Consider the following 21,501-nt stretch of genomic DNA (forward strand, 5'->3'; position numbering starts at 1 on the left):
CGATGAAACTGTTGCCAATAAGAGTAGGTGGATGCTCATTAAAATACCAGAAGAGAAACTAAAAGAGGCAGAAAAAGCAATCAAGCTAATCCAAGAACTGTTATCTTTTATGAATGGCAACTCAGAGAGACAACCTCAGCAGAAGGAGCTGTTACCTAAACTAAATAGCTAAGCTCAATAGAAAGCAGGATCTAAAAAGCCATTGAGGAACATTACAGTGCAGACCTAGTCCTGAAAACTCTTATTATCTTAACAAACAGAAATTTCAGTAAAATGAATTCATTACAATTTATGCATTAATTTCAGTTTTATTGTATTTCAATCACTTCAACAGTCTTTCCATTGTCAAATAAAGAGCCTACAATATCAGACAGAAAACATAACAAATACACACCATTTGTCTTCACATCACTTCAACAGCATTCAGGACTTACTGGCTCATTGTATTGCCATTAATTAATTGCTTTCCTAATGGTTCATATGCGCATATATTAGTAAACAGTAATATAAATAAAGAAGGAAGTTCCTTAGAAAGATCAAATGCATTAATGAGCTTAAAGAAGAAAAGAAAAAAACCCTCTTTTGGCATTTCGTCATTTCATCTGCATAGAGCTTGTCTGCGAACACTTCTGTATATTTAAGCTTTTTTTGTTCCTATTTTGTTGTGCAGTATCTCTACTATTAATAGCAATTACTGTGCACTCTTTATGTACCAGAATCATGCGGTTCTTAGGTGAAATGGTTATATGTAGAAAGGTTATTTTATACACACACATACTTCGGTAAATTAATGTTTGCATAGTTGCTGTTGTTGTATGCAAAGGCGTGATGTTCGTGTGATGAGAGATTCTTCATCCCAATCAACTCCACAATAAAACATTCCTCAAATTTCATCAGTAACATCATTTACAGTGGCGTACACTCTCTCCTTTCCCATTTCTAACTCCTTTTCTGGTTCACGGTATTTCATCTCCATCTCCACTACCATCTCATCCTCTTTGGCCTCCAGCATTTCACCTTCCTCTTCAGCATCATCTTCCCGTTCTTCGACTGCTTTCTTAATTTTAGCATATACTGTGTTTGTGCTCTCTTGCCTCCTTGCTGCCTCTCTGGCACCATTTCTTTTCAACAAGGAAAAATTAATGTCAGCATACTCCCCTTCTTTTGGCCCGCTGTTTGAGTTAAGAGTCAGATTGTCCTGTAATGCTTGGCTGTCATAGACCTGTTAGGTACAAAGTAAAGAGTCAGTCACTTGCGTCTGTCTGGTATTTTTACATTTTGCTACATACAGAACAAAATTCTTCTTTTACTTTTTTTTCTTTATCAGTTTGGTGTAAGAATTGAACCTTTAGTTACTGACAGGTACTGGTTGTAATCTTTCACAATGTACTCAGCATTTTATGTTTGCTTGTTTTGTTCTTTTTGTGTCTTTTTGGCATTGTTGATTAAACAGAGCTTTAATGTCTATATGTGCCTGCGGTGTGTTTAAAAGGGAATAATTCTTTAGCAGAGTTATTCCTTCTCAGACACTGGAAGCCCCTCCAAAGAGCAGATCGTTTTGTGCCAGTTAATTATATTTGCATTTTGTATTGTGGTGAATTCCCAGCTTCCAATGGAATTGGTAAACAAACAAAACTATATTATAATAATAATAATAATAATACATTTTATTTAAAAATAGCGCCTTTCAAAGCACCCAAGGACACTGTACAACAGATAAAAACACAAAAACTGAAAATATACACAATAATAAAAATAACAGATAAAAGTTAAGAACATACAGTGGTTTAAACATAAGCAATTTTAAACAGATGAGTTTTGAGGGTGGACTTAAAAAGAGGGAATGAAGTAATGTTTCTGAGGTCAGGGGGTAAGGAATTCCAAAGTCGAGGGGCAGAGCAACTAAAAGCCCTGCCCCCCATTGTGATCAGACGAGCGGAAGGAACGGAGAGAGAAAGAGAAGATGAAGATCTGAGGCACCGGGATGGGAAGTACATCTGTACTAAATCGGAGAGGTATGGTGGAGAGAGAGAATGAATATATAATATATATAGATATATTATCATACCTAAAACACAGCAACATTCTCCAATAGTATATACTGAAACTGACTAAAGTATAAAAAACTTTCAAACATCAAGTAAGATACATGAACTTATGCTCATACTTTTATTCTCCTACTAAAACAACTGTTTTCAGTAGATTTTGTCTTTTAGCGAAATTATCCAAAACCTCCCTCTCTGAACTGAATTAAACTCAACAAGAAAATGAAGGCTGATCTTATAAATGGAACCAAATAATTGTGCCATGAATCTGACCCAATTATTTTACTGTAACATTGTAGAACCTTGGATCAGGATGTGAAAAACATATTTTAACAGGTGTTAGTGTCACACAGTGGAAATTTGTATTTGTCTTTTATAATAGATTTTTATTGTTTATTTGTGTGTGGTTTTTATTTGCATGATTTCATTCTGATTTGTCCGTTTTTAAGAGCAATGCCACGAGGGAAGCCGCAGTGGAATCGAGTGACAGACTCAAGTGCAGAGTGCGAGCTGAGCTGTGGTGTGACTAGCATAGTGGAGGGGCAAGATGAGGATAGGAGGGATCTCCTCATCCACCTGGGACGTGGTCCCCACTGTGGAAGGGCAATTTCTCTCCTGGTTGTAAACACATAAGGAACATTGGTCCTGGGTTGTGGGACAGTTGCATCGCGGGACTGGATGATATTTTAGTGTACAAAGAATATTTGTTTTGTTAAAACTTTGTTCATCTATTCCTTTGTAATTTTAGTGTCTACATTAGCAGACAGGTCAGCAGAAACTGCATTAATGGAGAGCATGAAGAAGACTTTTAATAAACTCTCGCTTATTCTCAGCAACATAACAGGAAGTGTCTTTACAAAATAAAATCTTGACTGATGACAAATGAGAGCATACATATTAACTAACTAAAAAGCAAGTATATTTTTTTAAAAAAGCCAAATGAACATAAATACCAGTTTATCATCTTGATGTGTCCTCATCTCCAAACTTCTGGAAGTCTTTTGTTTGTTTCTGGAGAAAAGAGTAATTTTATAGTAAGTAATTACCTGTCTATCCATCTATCCATCCATCCATCCTAATAATAGTTATAAAAGTAAATGCTGTACCTGTAGCAATGTGTGGCCAAACAGCAAAGGACTGCTGAAAAAAGTACCCCAGTCAAAAAGGCAATGGTGACTTTCAGGTATGCCAGCCTGACACCAGATGATTGTTCTATAACCAAAGGAAACAACATAAAAAAGCTTAATACATTTTCTTTATATTACATAGAGTAAATGAAAAAAACTAACTAATCAATGTCTGATTACAAAGATATTGATATTATTTGATATAGAAAGTGGTAGTGGCGATAATTTGAAAAACACATACCATGTTGTTCAGACAAGTTTTGATGGATAAGGAGGATTTCTCTTTCTTCTCCATTTCCGTTGTTACTCACACATTCAACAGTGCTGTTGCCATGGCTTTTTACAGTTAGACGGATAGTGCTGTTGACTGTGTGGTTTGACACAGTAGTAATGACAGAGTACTCAGTGTGGTTCTTCAGTAGCGGCCAATTGATAGTAGGTAAAGGAAACCCTTCACTGATACACACACAGGTCAAAACCTCTGACTGAAGCACACATCCAGAGCCCGTCTGTATCTTTGAAAACCCTGTAAACACATGATCAGAATCATAAAACAAGGGAAAGTTAACCCAAAATATAAACTTCAGATTCAAGGTTAAACTACTCACAAGACACAGTGACATTGAGATAAGATCTAAGAGTCGTGTATAAATATTCTGCTGTACAGATGTACTGTCCAGAATGTTATAAACATGTTATAAACAGAATTATAAACAACAAGTGTAGCAGATCCAGTGTCACTGTGCAATTCAATGTAGGTTCCACTATGAATGTCTGTGTTGGAACTATGTTTTTTTCCACACAATAACAGCTGAGGGGAAACTTTCAAACGTGCAGGTCAGACTCAGAACATCTCCCTCCTTCACAGTTGTATTCCCAATGATGTGAAGGTTCCTTGTATCTAAAAACCACATTTAAGTGGTTCATTCAAAGAACACTGTCATACAAACATTATACTATGGAAATGTGTAATGATACCCTGCACAGCTGTGTAGACATGAACATGTAAGAAAAGTAGTGTGTTGATGCTAGAACAATAATAAGAAGCACAAAATAATCCGGGGGTTTCTCTGTGAATTTTGCATTCCCGTTATAACAGTCATAATTGTGTGGTGTTTTTTTAAGGCAACCTAAGTCAGGGGTTTATGATGTCATTAGTATGAGCCACTGCCCTATCTGTGAACTGTCACTACCCGATCCGTACCGGAAACCCGATCAGTACCACGCATGTGCGAAAGGTGTCTACTTCCGCTCAAAGCATTTTATTATAGTTACAGGTCAGAGTATCTGTTAAGATGTTAACAATAATACGTATCTCTTAAAATGTTAGAATAGAATAGAATAGAATAGAATAGAATAGAATAGAATAGAATAGAATAATCCTTTAATTGTCCCACAAGGGAAAATGTCAGCAATAATGAAACATTTCAATATGATGTAGACAAAAACAAAAAATCAAAAGATAGTTACGGATCAGGACTCCCCGATCCGTACCGTGCATGTGCAGATGTTCTCTTCTTCTTCTGTTTTGTTTAATGGCAGTTTATTCCCCCTGTGTACGAGGATACTGTCACTTGCTGACTGAGCAAATGAGCATTTGTTACTGTGCATATAAACCTCAGAATTAAAGTTAACGTACTTACAAGACACAGACACATTCAGATATAATGTAAGAGTCATGTTCAAATATTTTGCTATACAGACAAACTGTACAGAATAATCTTTTGTCACATTATAAACAACAAGGAGCAGCATTAGCATTAGCACAAGTTTGAAAACACTGCAATTAACCCACCCATTGTCGCACTGAAGCTCCACAGCTATCCTCATCCTGAGTTGTTGTGCAAATTCATCCTACATAAGTATGCAGTGGGTGTGCATGGCCGCTTTAAGAAAATTTGAGTCCATTGAAACCAGATTTTGCACATCCAGCATGTAAAAGCCTTTATTCTGGTGATTTTCACACACGTATTGTGGTCTAAAACTCTGGTCTTTCGCAGTAAACCGGGAGACCACTGTGTGAGGCAAGCTACTACTGACTCACCTTTCACTACAATCAGCAAGTAAACAAGATTAGCACTGTACTAGATGACCTTCCTCTTTCCCAATATGTTAGATGCAGAGAAAACAGTATGAAAAGTCATTAATAACTCCTTTAGTACATTAAAAATGAAAGCTGTGACGATGATGGTGAGGGGACGGCAGCTGTGCCGACTTCCAGTAACATAAAACAGGCAAGTTGATCAGTTGCAGGCTTAGCCAACACTTTCAGATCAGCATCTATGAAAATGTCTGAATGTTATGTTTAAACAGCTTTTTTGCCAACATTCCACCTTCATTTTTCATTCCTAATTTTAATCCTACCTGTAGATATTAACGCTAATCATCAACTTTTTAATTCAGCTCACTTTTTTGTAATGGATATATTTTAGTATACTTCCAAAAACCAGATGTAGGCTTGTGTTTCTGCTAGAAATATATTCCGTCCAAAAACAGCAGCTGTGTACTCACATATTACTATGACGTTGACTTTGTCCTTCAGGGTATTGTTCATATATTTAGCTGTGCAGACGTACTGTCCAGCATCTCCTGCTGTTACATTGGTGATGACAAGATTGGCTGATCCAGTGTCAGCGTGAAGCTTTTCATTGGAACCAAGTTTAGACCAAATAATCACAGATGGAGGGAAACTGTGAACATTGCAGGTCAGATTCAGAGCCTCACCGTCCCTGACAATTGTAACACCAGTGATGTTAACCTCCTTCACATCTATGAAACAAATACACATAAATCACAATCATGTAGTTTCCATAACTCCAAAATTCTTGCAAGTGAAAAGATGATCCTGTAAAATAAAATAGATTTTAGAGGGGAAAGTCAACTTAAGGTTATAAAAGTACTCACAGTTTACATTCAAACCTGAAGTCTTTTCTGCAGTCGCGTCACCTGTGAAGTGGATTTTACAGGTGACATTGGTGTTGTGGTGTTCAGCTGAAGGGTTAAAGGTCAAAGTTGAGATGTGTCTCTGTGTAACATCAGTTAGATTCTCAGTCTTGTAATCAGTGCTGTTTCCTGTAATGTAAGATTCAGTCCCTCCTGCTCCTCTCCATGTCCAGGTGATTTGAGGAACAGATCCAGAGCAGAGACCAGGAGCAGTGCAGGTCAGTGTGGCCTGCTGTCCCTCTGTCAGTGTGGGAATCATTACTTTGGGCTTCTGTTCAATACCTAAAGAAAATACTGGCCATTAATGAAATCACATAAACTGTCTGAAGTTTAACTACTTGGATTTGGGCTCAGATAATAAAATATTTGGTAAAATGGTTAATGGCAAACACAGGTTTTACCAGGAACTGCTGCAGTTCCTACTAGCTACCAGCTAGAGGTTAACAATTTCCTAAAATGAATGAATACTTCATTAAGACCAAAAAAAAAAAAAATACAAAGTATGTTGTTGTATATGACTTAACATCGTTTTTCTACATGATTGTTCTTGGAATAACTTTTCATACCTTTAACAGAAACAGTTACTTTTTGACTGAATGTGACTCCATCTTGTTTTCCATTCAGTACACCAGTAACTCTGAGCTGACATGATCCTGAATCAGACTCTTTGAGATCATTAATGATGATGCTGCAGTTTTTGTGACTCACATCAGGCTCCAAACGTGACACTCGTCCTTTAAACCCAGACTGAACTTTTTTGTTGTTCTTGTTGCTGTGAAATATTATGTCAGCATCACTACAGTTTTTAGACGCTTTGCATTTGTACCAAACTGTATGTTTGGGTGCAAAGTTAGCAGCAGTAGTGAAAGAACACGGGATCACAACACAGAGTCCAGCCTCTGCTGTTAGTTCTCGCTCACTGAGAGTAACACAGTATCCTTTGCCTCTACAGTGTTGTCGTCCCCAGACTGAGGTAACTGTTAATGCAAAGGGAAAGATGAAAGGTTTCACATTTCTTATCCTATTATATGTGCAGTTAACAAAAGATTTATTTATCACATGCAATTCAACTGATAGCAATGGCACTATTAAATTATGTGTGAGTGTGAATAAATGCTTATTATCCAGATTCATGTCAGGAAAACAGTTTCACATACAGATATATGCTAAATATACTATACTATCATATTTGCAGAAATACAAATTACAAATTATCAGATGCAAACCTTTGTCAGCACTGCTGCCTCTTACAGAGAACAACAGAGTTGACCAGATGAAAACGAACATCCTTGATATTCGATGCTCGACACGTTCAGTCTCTCCCTCCACAGAATAACTAATCAAGATGATAAAGCAAATTAAAGGAATAAAGGAATTAAAACAAAATTTAAAACACAAGAAAAGTCATTTTCTCACAACTCAGTAAATGATGTCACATGCTTAGTTATGTAGTAATTAACCATAAAGATCTTTATGGTAAAAATCTTTGTGATATCTATTTCTGAAACATTAACCTCCTAAAACCCGAACTCTTCCACGGCATGCATTTTTAATTTCTCTTTGATATTGATATTTTATTTGGGCATTTTGGGGCCCGATGAATGTAAAAACAAAGAATTACCAGATTTTTTTTTACCTTATTTTTGTTTTTAAGAAAAATAAGATCCACATATGAGGATATTTGTTTAAAATTTTGATAGAACAGTAGCAGTATAATGTCATCGTAAGTGGATATCGGGCCCTTGTAAAGCAAAATTGATGTCCAAAATGTGATTTCCACATATGTGGACGCCAGGTCCTAGGAGGTTAATTAATGAAAAAAATGATCCTTACAGAGTAAAAATACCACTCATATCATAAATATATGTATATTGTCAACCATATTTAATGAATGCATAAGATCTCTTAATTTTGCCAGCACTGCTATAGATATGAAAACCTTACATTCAGATTTCAAATTTTAAAAAGATATTTTGAAATATATTAAACAGTTTACGTGTTTCGTCTTGTTCTTCGTCAGTCTTCTCTACACACTGATATCTGCCGCCTTTTTGGAGCTGAAGTTTCTCTTCCTCTCTTTTCTGTTTCTTCCTTTTTCTTGCAACAACATTTCAGAAAGTTTGTCACCACCTGTCATGTATATGACATTTAGGCTGTTTTTACATTACTCCAACATTACTAATACTTTACTCGACAAAGATTACATTAAGTTTAATTTCATTTAAATTAAATGCTTTAAAGAGCTTACAGAACTCGAAAGACAAGCCCTCTCAGCATTTCAACAGTTTGTCTGATAACACTTCTGTTTTTTTCAAGGTTTGTTCCATTGCTGTGGACTCTTATTTTAACACTGAATAAGACATGGCTGAGTTCTCTGTATTTATGAAAACAGAGAACATGCAAGATTTTAACCTATGAATCATGCAGCAGTTTGTTAACGGTGACTCTACAAAGCTGGATCCACAGATCGCCAACATTATGTGGATTAAACATAACTTCAGTCTTTTTTTTTAGATTTCAAAATAGCTTTTTGGTGTCATGCAGGTCAACAAACTGCTTTTCTTCTTAATCTGAATCTTGCATTAAAGCGTAAGCTTAATTTAGCAGAGTGGTCTGAGCATTTAAATATATAATTCTGTGAAAACTTGAGTAAAGACAAGATGAAAGAGCCTAATGGAGCTCAAGTACTGATAGCTGAGGCAGTATTATTGGCCTTAACCTGCTGAGTCATACTTGATAGAAACAAGTGATATCATTTAAAGAGTCGACATCCAACTGTTTATGTCTCAGAAAGAACAGAAAAGGCAGAAAAAACATCATCTGTAATCCAGCTTTGCATGTAAAATCCCATCATGTCTTACAGCTTTCATTATAGAGGCAAGTTTAAAAAGATACTGGGCCTGTTTTGGGTTAACGTGTAGCCTTAGTTTCAAAGAATAATATCAAATAATATCTGGTTAAATCATCAAGCAATTAAGCAAAGTCTGGAGTGACTAAATAGGTCCTAGCTTCTTTTTATAATAGTTTTCATAAAGTTTCATAGACAGAACAGTGTTATAGACTGGGATTAAGAAAACTGAATTGTTGGATATGGGAGGTCTTAATCTTGCAGTCTGTGAAATATTAAACATACAGTTCATAGCCAGAAATTGTTATAATCTCAAGTAAGAAAACTAGTGCTCAGAAGTTGGTGATAAGTGTGATAACCTGTGGATATGACGCACAAGCTGTGCTGAACAGTGTCTACACTGAGACCATCTGGAAAGCATTTTCATCATTAATCGATAAGCAGATATTTTAGTCATTTTTAGTCCTTTGTTGGAAAAGTATCAGGAAATTCTGCCAAATGTCTGACTTTTTGAGATCATTGATGATGCTGCTGTAGCAGTCAGACTCTGATTCCATTATCGATGTCACGTAGTGATTCTGATTAACTCAGCAGTTTATGAAAAATAAAGACTGCTCATACTGCACTGACTGCATTATTAAACATATATCAGCTTGGTAAAGTATGAACAATGACATTTCATGTTAGATGCAATACAGATGTTGCATGTAAAGTATACTTAGGTATTAATTTTATTATTACAAAGTCTGTATTGACAGTTGAGTACATACATTTTACATGTAATCTTATATTCATGCATCCATGTACGAAAAGATACAACTTCTGTTACAGAAGTGCATAAATTGTTGCAAATTAAGAAACATATGTCTCTATTTCAGTACATGGACGTTTGTCTTTTGTGATGATGTCTATAAATATTTATACACATATATACATATGTGGCATCACTGTACACACAGCGTCTGACAACTTCCCATTCTCACTTAAATGTACTAAAATACGACTCTGAAAGACTGCAGAGTTTCCTCACAAAGCTGACATTCTCTCTCGGTCAGTTAAAATTAGCTCACATGTTCACAGCTGAAACTGCTAACATGACAGAAAGCAAAAATGTGTAGTTGTAACTGAGTGGTTTTCTCCATTACAGCCACTGTGTTTGGTCAAGATGTTTTATGATGAAAATGTTTTGACTTATTACCTAAAATCGATTAAAGCAGCATAGTGATGTATACTGTAGCAGACAGAATTTGTAATAAAGATTAGTGTAAATTGAACAGGAACAGAGGGCCTCAGTGTAGAGCTCCACCACACAGTTAAGCTATTTTGGGCCTCTGACCATCCTGGATACTCATAGGTAAGGTGGCTTTTATTTCAGAAACACATATATTTTCAAACTGAGTGTTATGGTGGATTATGCTGCTTCCCACTATTCCTGGAGTGGTTTGAATGTTGTTACACTGTGATGCTGTCTAATTACACACAAAGGTAGATGTCAGTGTTGTCCTAAACACTTTCACTCCTGCACATTCTCATATATGCTGTATACATACAGGTGTAACTAGGATATTCAAATATCTCTGTAGGTCCAGAGAATGCATATCTCGACATATCTCGGCATTAATATTATCATAAACACCACAATTGTAATTATAAGCCAAAAACTGTAGATGATACTAAATAATACAGTCTAACCTGAGAAGAGATACTAGCTGAACCGTCATAGTTTTATCATTAGAAAGTCAAACACTGCCCTCTGCTGGATTCAACAGATAACACATAAGCCACTCTAACACCTGTTTCAGCATAAATTGCCCTAATAACAAAGAAATGTCACAAAACATGGTTAAAGTTTATTATTTGTCTGTTTTCTACAACAGCAATTTCTTTTGTTAATGCAATATGGCGAAATAAGTTTTTAGCTTTTTGCACTTGTAACATTAGCAGTGTAACTGAACACGTGTGCCATAAGAACAATGTGGCAAGCACAGCAGCTAGCTGCAACCTAATTAACAAAAAACAGAAGTATTAACAGAATTCTTGATAAAAGTAGAACTCCCTGGTTCTTTAAATGCATAAAACAGTTGCTACCAGTCCAAATTTCTAGCTACAGTTTGAGGCTAGATATGGATTGCAGATGTTGTTAGATTTTTTTTTATATACAAAGTTCAGTTGTGCACTCAAATGTGCTCTAATGTAGTCCGTCAAAAAAATATCACATGTCAACTGGAATAACACAACTTTCTGAAAGACGTCCATGAAAAATGTAATAATTTCAGTGAAAATGCACATTAATGGAAAGAAAAGGTCTCCCAGGCATCCATGTCCATGTCTTTGAGACAGATATGTTTTTTTTTTTATTGTTGGACCTGTAGGTGGGAATTAGTTGGATAAATTTATTTTCCTTCCTTTATTATTCTCATGCAATCATGCGAACATGTGAGAAGTCTTGTACTGGCACCAGCAGGTCTCTGTAATTTGACCTCAAGCCAGGTCTGTGTGTATAACTTGGAATATGATTTATTGTGTTCATTGCACATTTTTATTACCAAAATTTGACAAATACTCAACCATCCACACCAAAACATGTGGCAGATCCTGTGTGGTGTAACATTAATTACATATAAATTAATTTCAGAAACAAATCCAGAACACAGACCTGGAGCAGTTCAGGTCTTTGTAGAAGTCCTCAAACATGCATTCTTTTAAATGGCCACCCGGGGGTGATGCATGACTTCTAGTCTTGCAGTAGTTTATGGGACAAACTTGACCTCTGTAAACACTTTCCTGATGAGTTTATGCTCTAAGTTACTGATTTGTGGACATGTTGAATAAAAAGTAAATCTTATAAAAGCAAAAGTAAATCTTTCAAAAAAAGAAGATTGTCCTTCTGGATGTTACTGAAAACCAACAAACAACCAAAGATGTTCTATTAAATACTTTGTGATACCTAGAAAAACAGCTTCCACACACCTTTAAGGAACTTTATGGCTGGTGGGGATATACAGTTACCAAAGACAGTTAAACCGAAAGCTAAAAAGTGAATAAATGAATAAAAAATGAATTTGGGGCAGGGGTTATGATTAGAAACAGCAGCCAAAATTACATCAATAATTTGCTGCTGTTAACTATGACAAAATTATTGTAATCAGCCAATGTATTTCCCCCTTGTTGATACTGCTCCCCCAGCAGACTACAGCATGGGCAAGCATGCTAGCAGCCACTGGATATTAAAACATCTGTATCATCGTTGATGTTGTCAACCTTTTCAGGAAGTAAAGCATGGAATGTCTGTTCCTGTAGAAAAGGTTGGTATTTTTAGTCCAGTCCAGTTTGATTTCCAGTAGGAGCCTTTTATACTTTATGTAAGTATCTTCACTCTGTGACACTTACTAAATCAGAGACTGGCAAATAACATCATATTCTGATAATCCGTCTGTTTTCTGCAGGGACATGTATGTTTGCTCTTCCTCCTTTGGTTTCATCTTTTTTCTTGAGTTCCTGTGTGAGAAAGTAAAAAGACTGGGTCTTAAAAAAAAATACCCAATGCGTCAACAGACCCTTTAAAATATGAAATTAAGTGCACTAACTCACCGAAAATGCACAAAGTAGATTATAAAGATGACACTGACAAGGATAGATACAGCAGCAATGGATACAAGAAATTTTACACTAATATTGCCTGACATCTCTTTATGCTCTACAACGTCTGTGCTGGTTACTGAAATTTGGGAAGAAAGAAGAGGAAAGTGCAAAATTACATGTAGTATAACATCACATGATTTACACTGTTATTGCAAGGGTTGGCTCAACAACTTGTCAGCACTGATCTACTCCTACAACAACCACAACATAATTGCACAGAACTGAAAGGAAAAAACGTTAGGAAAAAGTCAATGTCCGTGTTATTTTTTGAATAATACGAAGTACATGCAAAACATGAACTCATTATCGTCTAAAAACATTGGTCATCATAAGAAATGTGCTAATAAAAAATTGAAAGCAGGGGTCAGAACTGTAGCCCATACCATGTTTTTCAGGGAAACTTTTACGGATGAGTAGATTTTCTCTTGTTTCCCTTGTACATTGTTACTGACACATTCAACAGTGCTGTTGCCATGTTTTTTTTTTTTGAAGGGAGACAGACAGTGCTGTTGACTGTGTGGTTAAAGACAGTAGTAGTAACCAAGTACCCAGTGTGGATGTTCAGGATCGGCCATTTGATTGCAGGTAAAGGAAACCCTTCACTGATACACACACAGGTCAAAACCTCTGACTGAAACATACATCCGGAGCCATCCTGGATCTTTAAAAAACCCTGTTTATTATTTATTGTTGAATCCTATCAGTGGTTTAAAATGGTTCCTAAATGCATATTAAAAATTTGTATTGTTTTTTTATTATTAAGGTAGTTTTCCAGGAATGTCTGTTTTATTGTATATTATACATTGTCTCCATTTTAATCAATAAATGTTGTTTGTTTGTTTTTAGTGCTAGCAGTCAAGGCCAACAATCTAAAGATTTCTAAAGATTTCATTGACAAAATGCACAATGTTGAGATGGTATCACATATTTGAAAGAGTGAGAAGTTATTCAAAAGACTTGCTAAGTAATCAAACACAAATTTAAGAACACTCCAATTTACCCACCATTGTTGCACCGAAGCTCCGCAGCTATTCTCATCCTAAGTTGTTTTTGTAATAATTAACTTAAAAAAAAATGTGTTTTTTATCATACAAGACAATGTTCAATGACAATCAAATATTCCATCATGTTACAGTATGGTTTGATTGTGTCACCATTAGATAGTGCTGCAATTAGTCAGAATTATTCCCCTCCAAAACATCAGGAAAATTCAACTGGAGCTGAAAAATGAATAAATAAATATTGCAAATTCATCCTATGTAAGTATGCAGTGGGTGTGAATGGCTGCTTTGAGAATATTTGTGTCCATCAAATTAAATGCATGAAATGAACTGATTTTGCACGTCCAGCATGTAGAGGCCTTTATTCTGGTAATTTTCGCATATGTATTGTGGTCTAAAACTCTGGTTTTTCACAGTAAACAATGAGTACAGTGTGTGAGGCAAGCAGCTGTGCTGACTTCCGATAAAATAAAACAGGCAAGTTGATCAAACTCAGGCTAATCCAACAACTTCAGATCAGCATCTATGAAAATGTCTGAATGTTATGTTTAAACAGCTTTTTTGCCAACATTCCACCTTCATTTTTCATTCCTAATTTTAATCCTACCTGTAGATATTAGCGCTAATCATCAACTTTTTGATTCAGCTCACTTTTTTGTAATGGATATATTTTAGTATACTTAAAAAATCCAGATGTAGGCGTGTGTTTCTGCTAGAAATATATTCCGTCCAAAAACAGCAGCTGTGTACTCACATATTACTCTGACGTTGACTTTGTCCTTCAGGGTATTGTTCATATATTTAGCTGTGCAGACGTACTGTCCAGCATCTCCTGCTGTTACATTGGTGATGACAAGATTGGCTGATCCAGTGTCAGCGTGAAGCTTTTCATTGGAACCAAGTTTAGACCAAATAATCAGAGATGGAGGGAAACTGTGAACATTGCAGCTCAGATTCAGAGACTCACCGTCCCTGACAATTGTAACACCAGTGATGTTAACCTCCTTCACATCTATGAAACAAATACACATAATTCACAATCATGTAGTTTCCATAAAATTCTTGCAAGTGAAAAGATGATCCTGTAAAATAAAATAGATTTTAGGGGGGGAAAGTCAACTTAAGGCCAACAATCTAAAAATGTCTACAAATTTCACTGCACAATGCACAATGTTGAGATGGCATCACATATTTGAAAGAGTGATACTGTAGAAGTTATTCAAAAGACCTGGGCTTCTCTAAACTGCCAGTTTCCGCTGTCAGATGGGGGAAACTGTGCCAAGAATACTTTTTCTGCTGGAAAGCACGATGTTGTGTACTTACATATCACGGTTACATTGGTGTCTTTCTTCAGGACACTGTCCATGTATTTTGCTGTACAGATGTACTGTCCAGAATGTTCTGCTGTTGCATTTGGGATGACTAGTGTAGCAGATCCAGTGTCGTTATGATGGTTTGCCTTGGAACTTAATTTAGACCACATAATAAGAGATGGAGGGAAACTTTCAACACTGCAGGTCAGATTCAGGACATCTCCCTCCTTGATAGTTGTGTTTCCAATGATTTGAGGTATCCTTTTATCTGTTGAAGAAATTACAATATTTTGTTTAAGATCAGAAATTAGAAAACAACTCAAAGAATTATTAAATATAAGCAAACTTTGTTTAAAAAAAAAATACAGACGTAACCTTTACTGTGCATATAAACCTCAGAATTAAGGTTAACGTACTTACAAGACACAGACACATTCAGATATAATGTAAGAGTCATGTTCAAATATTTTGCTATACAGACAAACTGTACAGAATAATCTTTTGTCACATTATAAACAACAAGGAGCAGCATTAGCATTAGCACAAGTTTAAAAACACTGCAATCAACCCACCCAATGTCGCACTGAAGCTCCACAGCTATCCTCATCCTGAGTTGTTGTGCAAATTCATCCTACATAAGTATGCAGTGGGTGTGCATGGCCGCTTTAAGAAAATTTGAGTCCATTGAAACCAGATTTTGCACATCCAGCATGTAAAAGCCTTTATTCTGGTGATTTTCACACACGTATTGTGGTCTAAAACTCTGGTCTTTCACAGTAAACCGGGACACCACTGTGTGAGGCAAGCTACTACTGACTCACCTTTCACTACAATCAGCAAGTAAACAAGCTTAGCACTGTACTAGATGACCTTCCTCTTTCCCAATATGTTAGATGCAGAGAAAACAGTATGAAAAGTCATTAATAACTCCTTTAGTACATTAAAAATGAAAGCTGTGACGATGATGGTGAGGGGACGGCAGCTGTGCCGACTTCCAGTAACATAAAACAGGCAAGTTGATCAGTTGCAGGCTTAGCCAACACTTTCAGATCAGCATCTATGAAAATGTCTGAATGTTATGTTTAAACAGCTTTTTTGCCAACATTCCACCTTCATTTTTCATTCCTAATTTTAATCCTACCTGTAGATATTAGCGTTAATCAACCTTTTTATTCAGCTCACTTTTTTGTAATGGATATATTTTAGTATACTTCCAAAAACCAGATGTAGGCTTGTGTTTCTGCTAGAAATATATTCCGTCCAAAAACAGCAGCTGTGTACTCACATATTACTGTGACGTTGACTTTGTCCTTCAGGGTATTGTTCATATATTTAGCTGTGCAGACGTACTGTCCAGCATCTCCTGCTGTTACATTGGTGATGACAAGATTGGCTGATCCAGTGTCAGCGTGAAGCTTTTCATTGGAACCAAGTTTAGACCAAATAATCAGAGATGGAGGGAAACTGTGAACATTGCAGCTCAGATTCAGAGCCTCACCGTCCCTGACAACTGTAACACCAGTGATGTTAACCTCCTTCACATCTATGAAACAAATACACATAAATCACAATCATGTAGTTTCCATAACTCCAAAATTCTTGCAAGTGAAAAGATGATCCTGTAAAATAAATTAGATTTTAGGGGGGGAAAGTCAACTTAAGGTTGTAAAAGTACTCACAGTTTACATTCAAACCTGAAGTCTTTTCTGCAGTCGCGTCACCTGTGAAGTGGATTTTACAGGTGACATTGGTGTTGTGCTGTTCAGCTGAAGGGTTAAAGGTCAAAGTTGAGATGTGTCTCTGTGTAACATCAGTTAGATTCTCAGTCTTGTAATCAGTGCTGTTTCCTGTAATGTAAGATTCAGTCCCTCCTGCTCCTCTCCATGTCCAGGTGATTTGAGGAACAGATCCAGAGCAGAGACCAGGAGCAGTGCAGGTCAGTGTGGCCTGCTGTCCCTCTGTCAGTGTGGGAATCATTACTTTGGGCTTCTGTTCAATACCTAAAGAAAATACTGGCCATTAATGAAATCACATAAACTGTCTGAAGTTTAACTACTTGGATTTGGGCTCAGATAATAAAATATTTGGTAAAATGGTTAATGGCAAACACAGGTTTTACCAGGAACTGCTGCAGTTCCTACTAGCTACCAGCTAGAGGTTAACAATTTCCTAAAATGAATGAATTAAGACCAAAAAAAAAAAAATACAAAGTATGTTGTTGTACATGACTTAACATCGTTTTTCTACATGATTGTTCTTGGAATAACTTTTCATACCTTTAACAGAAACAGTTACTTTTTGACTGAATGTGACTCCATCTTGTTTTCCATTCAGTTCACCAGTAACTCTGAGCTGATAAAATCCAGAATCAGACTCTTTGAGATCATTAATGATGATGCTGCAGTTTTTGTGACTCACATCAGGCTCCAAACGTGACACTCGTCCTTTAAACCCAGACTGAACCTTTTTATTGTTCTTGTTGCTGTGAAATATTATGTCAGCATCACTACATCTTTTAGATGCTTCACATTTGTACCAAACTATATGTTTGGGTGCAAAGTTAGCAGCAGTAGTGAAAGAACACAGGATCACAACACAGAGTCCAGCCTCTGCTGTTAGTTCTCGCTCACTGAGAGTAACACAGTAACTTCCAACACAGTGTTGTCGTCCCCAGACTGAGGTAACTGTTAATGCAAAGGGAAAGATGAAAGGTTTCACATTTCTTATCCTATTATATGTGCAGTTAACAAAAGATTTATTTATGACATACAAGTCAACTGATAGCAATGGCACTACTAAATTATGTGTGAGTGTGATTAAATGCTTATTATCTAGATTCATGTCATGAAAATAGTTTCACATAGAGATATTTACTAAAAATCATATTGGCAGAAATACAGGTTTACAAATTATCAGATGCAAACCTTTGTCAGCACTGCTGCCTCTTACAGAGAAAAACAGAGTTGACCAGATGAGAACAAACATCCTTGATATTCGATGCTCGACACGTTCAGTCTCTCCCTCCACAGAATAACTAATTAAGATGATAAAGCAAATTAAAGAAGTATAAAGGAATTAAAACAATATTTAAAACACAAGAAAAGTCATCTTCTCACAACTCAGTAAATGATGTCACATGCTTAGTTATGTAGTAATTAACCATAAAGATCTTTATGGTAAAAAAGGGCAGGGATAGCTCAGTAGGTAGAGTGGTGGCCCCATGATCGGAAGGTCGGGGGTTCAACTCCACTGAACGGCTACCCCGAGGTACCCCTGAGCAAGGTACAGTCCCTACACACTGCTCCCCGGGCGCTGCATTGGTGGCTGCCCACTGCTTCACTGGGTGAATGGGTTAAATGCAGAGGAGCAATTTCCCTATGGGGACTAACACATACACATTATACATTATAAAATCTTTGTGATATCTATTTCTGAAACATTAACCTTCTAAAACCCGAACTCTTCCACGGCATGCATTTTTAATTTCTCTTTGATATTGATATTTTATTTGGGCATTTTGGGGCCCGATGAATGTAAAAACAAAGAATTACCAGATTTTTTTACCTTATTTTTGTTTTTAAGAAAAATAAGATCCACATATGAGGATATTTGTTTAAAATTTTGATAGAACAGTAGCAGTATAATGTCATCGTAAGTGGATATCAGGCCCTTGTAAAGCAAAATTGATGTCCACATATGTGGACACCAGGTCCTAGGAGGTTAATTAATGAAAAAAATGATCCTTACTGAGTAAAAATACCACTCATATCATAAATATATGTATATTGTCAACCATATTTAATGAATGCATAAGATCTCTTAATTTTACCAGCACTGCTATAGATATGAAAACCTTACATTCAGATTTCAAATTTTAAAAAGATATTTTGAAATATATTAAACAGTTTACGTGTTTCGTCTTGTTCTTCGTCAGTCTTCTCTACACACTGATATCTGCCGCCTTTTTGGAGCTGAAGTTTCTCTTCCTCTCTTTTCTGTTTCTTCCTTTTTCTTGCAACAACATTTCAGAAAGTTTGTCACCACCCCCATAAGCACTACAACAGATACAATTATTATCTTATATCACACAATGTATGTTTTATATTTCTATCACAAAATGTCAGTCAGTGGCTCTTTACACAGCAAGTTAAAGACCAGAATATTAAAGTGAAAACCTGACATGTATATGACATTTATGCTGCTTTTACATTACTCCAACATTACTAATACTTTACTCGACAAAGATTACATTAAGTTTAATTTCATTTAAATTAAATGCATTAAAGAGCTTACAGAACTCGAAAGACAAGCCGTCTCAGCATTTCAACAGTTTGTCTGATAACACTTCTGTTTTTTTCAAGGTTTGTTCCATTGCTGTGGACTCTTATTTTAACACTGAATAAGACATGGCTGAGTTCTCTGTATTTAAAACATCATCTGTAATCCAGCTTTGCATGTAAAATCCCATCATGTCTTACAGCTTTCATTATAGAGGCAAGTTTAAAAAGATACTGGGCCTGTTTTGGGTTAACGTGTAGCCTTAGTTTCAAAGAATAATATCAAATAATATCTGGTTAAATCATCAAGCAATTAAGCAAAGTCTGGGGTGACTAAATAGGTCCCAGCTTCTTTTTATAATAGTTTTCATAAAGTTTCATAGACAGAACAGTGTTATAGACTGGGATTAAGAAAACTGAATTGTTGGATATGGGAGGTCTTAATCTTGCAGTCTGTGAAATATTAAACATACAGTTCATAGCCAGAAATCGTTATAATCTCAAGTAAGAAAACTAGTGCTCAGAAGTTGGTGATAAGTGTGATAACCTGTGGATATGACGCACAAGCTGTGCTGAACAGTGTCTACACTGAGACCATCTGGAAAGCATTTTCATCATTAATCGATAAGCAGATATTTTTAGTCATTTTTAGTCCTTTGTTGGATCAGGAAATTCTGCCAAATGTCTGACTTGATTATTGATGATGATGCTGTAGCAGTCAGACTCTAATTCCATTATCGATATCACTTATCGATTCTCATTAACTCAGCAGTTTATGAAAAATAAAGACTGCTCATACTGCACTGACTGCATTATTAAACATATATCAGCTTGGTAAAGTATGAACAATGACATTTCATGTTAGATGCAATACAGATGTTGCATGTAAAGTATACTTAGGTATTAATTTTATTATTACAAAGTCTGTATTGACAGTTGAGTACATACATTTTACATGTAATCTTATATTCATGCATCCATGTACGAAAAGATACAACTTCTGTTTCAGAAGTGCATAAATTGTTGCAAATTAAGAAACATATGTCTCTATTTCAGTACATGGATGTTTGTCTTTTGTAATGATGTTTATAAATATTTATACACATATATACATATGTGGCATCACTGTACACACAGCGTCTGACAACTTCCCATTCTCACTTAAATGTACTAAAATACGACTCTGAAAGACTGCAGAGTTTCCTCACACTGCTGACATTCTCTCTCGGTCAGTTAAAATTAGCTCACATGTTCACAGCTGAAACTGCTAACATGACAAAGCAAAAATGTGTAGTTGTAACTGAGTGGTTTTCTCCATTACAGCCACTGTGTTTGGTCAAGATGTTTTATGATGAAAATGTTTTGACTTATTACCTAAAATCGATTAAAGCAGCATAGTGATGTATACTGTAGCAGACAGAATTTGTAATAAAGATTAGTGTAAATTGAACAGGAACAGAGGGCCTCAGTGTAGAGCTCCACCACACAGTTAAGCTATTTTGGGCCTCTGACCATCCTGGATACTCATAGGTAGGGATGGGTACCGGTATCCGGTGCCATGATGGCACCGGTTCTGACATAAACGGTAGTAACCAGACCGAAAAGCAGCGCACATTTCGGTGCTTTATTTCGGTGCTTTTTTTCCTGAGCTGTGATACACTTTCTTCTTCCTTACATTTGTATTGGCGGTTGGCAAACAACTGAAAGGTGCATTACCGCCACCAACTGGTATGGAATGATACACTTTAGATTCTAGCCAATCATTTTAAGTTTCCGAGAATAGTAGGCGGGTCCAGGTACATACGTTCTTTTAGAGCAGAGCTACAAATTAAAAATGTCCAAGGCGAAGCGGTCAAAAGTCTGGCTGTACTTCACAGCAAAAGATGCAAACTCAGCAGCTGCAACAAGTGCTTTAAGGTGATACTGTGATACTGTCAAAGGAGGTAACACCTCAAATCTGATGAAACACCTGGCGACGCATAGTGTTTTTTTTTAAAGCCGAGAAATGCGCCGTATTTGATAGCTTGCTGCGAGACCTCACACCGAGCACATCTACTGCTTGTGGGTTGCCTGTTATCGGACCCGGAATTAGCAACATCCCCCAAAAACCCGAAGAGGAGAGTCCTGGCCCCTAGCCCTGCCAGTGTAGCAGAAATGATGACGGATGATGATGGCAGCAGCAGCCGTTCTTCTCTGCGTGAGTAGCTTAATGTTGTTCGTGTGTAATTTACGTTGAGTAGGCTAACCACGTTATTACATTAATGCATGTAAGGTGAACAGCAAACACCATCATAGCTACATGCAG

At 36.4% G+C, this 21,501-nt stretch overlaps 2 protein-coding genes across 2 annotated transcripts in view; both read right to left on the minus strand.

The window, feature by feature from the left end:
• Positions 1-19,858, minus strand: part of LOC146508694 (vascular cell adhesion protein 1-like) — a 35,678-nt gene extending 15,820 nt beyond the window's left edge. The window contains exons 1-6 of the mRNA XM_085178537.1: positions 18,830-19,858; positions 17,844-17,953; positions 17,196-17,603; positions 16,599-16,919; positions 16,205-16,462; positions 14,930-15,187 (exon numbers count right to left, since the gene is read on the minus strand). Of these exons, the coding sequence (XP_085034663.1) occupies positions 14,930-15,187; positions 16,205-16,462; positions 16,599-16,919; positions 17,196-17,603; positions 17,844-17,904 (1,306 nt within the window). The 5' untranslated portion in view covers positions 17,905-17,953; positions 18,830-19,858. The remainder of the gene's footprint in view (positions 1-14,929; positions 15,188-16,204; positions 16,463-16,598; positions 16,920-17,195; positions 17,604-17,843; positions 17,954-18,829) is intronic.
• On the minus strand, positions 3,705-8,239 carry LOC146508695 (sialic acid-binding Ig-like lectin 14). Its single transcript, XM_085178566.1, has 5 exons — positions 8,112-8,239; positions 7,342-7,451; positions 6,682-7,092; positions 6,077-6,397; positions 3,705-5,941 (listed from the first exon to the last, which is right to left on the minus strand). Exons 2-5 carry the CDS (start codon positions 7,400-7,402, stop codon positions 5,601-5,603), a joined length of 1,134 nt encoding a protein of 377 aa, XP_085034692.1. The 5' UTR covers positions 7,403-7,451; positions 8,112-8,239; the 3' UTR covers positions 3,705-5,600.
• Positions 19,859-21,501: the final 1,643 nt, after the last annotated feature.

The sequence above is a fragment of the Neolamprologus multifasciatus genome, chromosome 11, assembly GCF_963576455.1.
Source record: "Neolamprologus multifasciatus chromosome 11, fNeoMul1.2, whole genome shotgun sequence".
NCBI classification, from domain to species: domain Eukaryota; kingdom Metazoa; phylum Chordata; class Actinopteri; order Cichliformes; family Cichlidae; genus Neolamprologus; species Neolamprologus multifasciatus.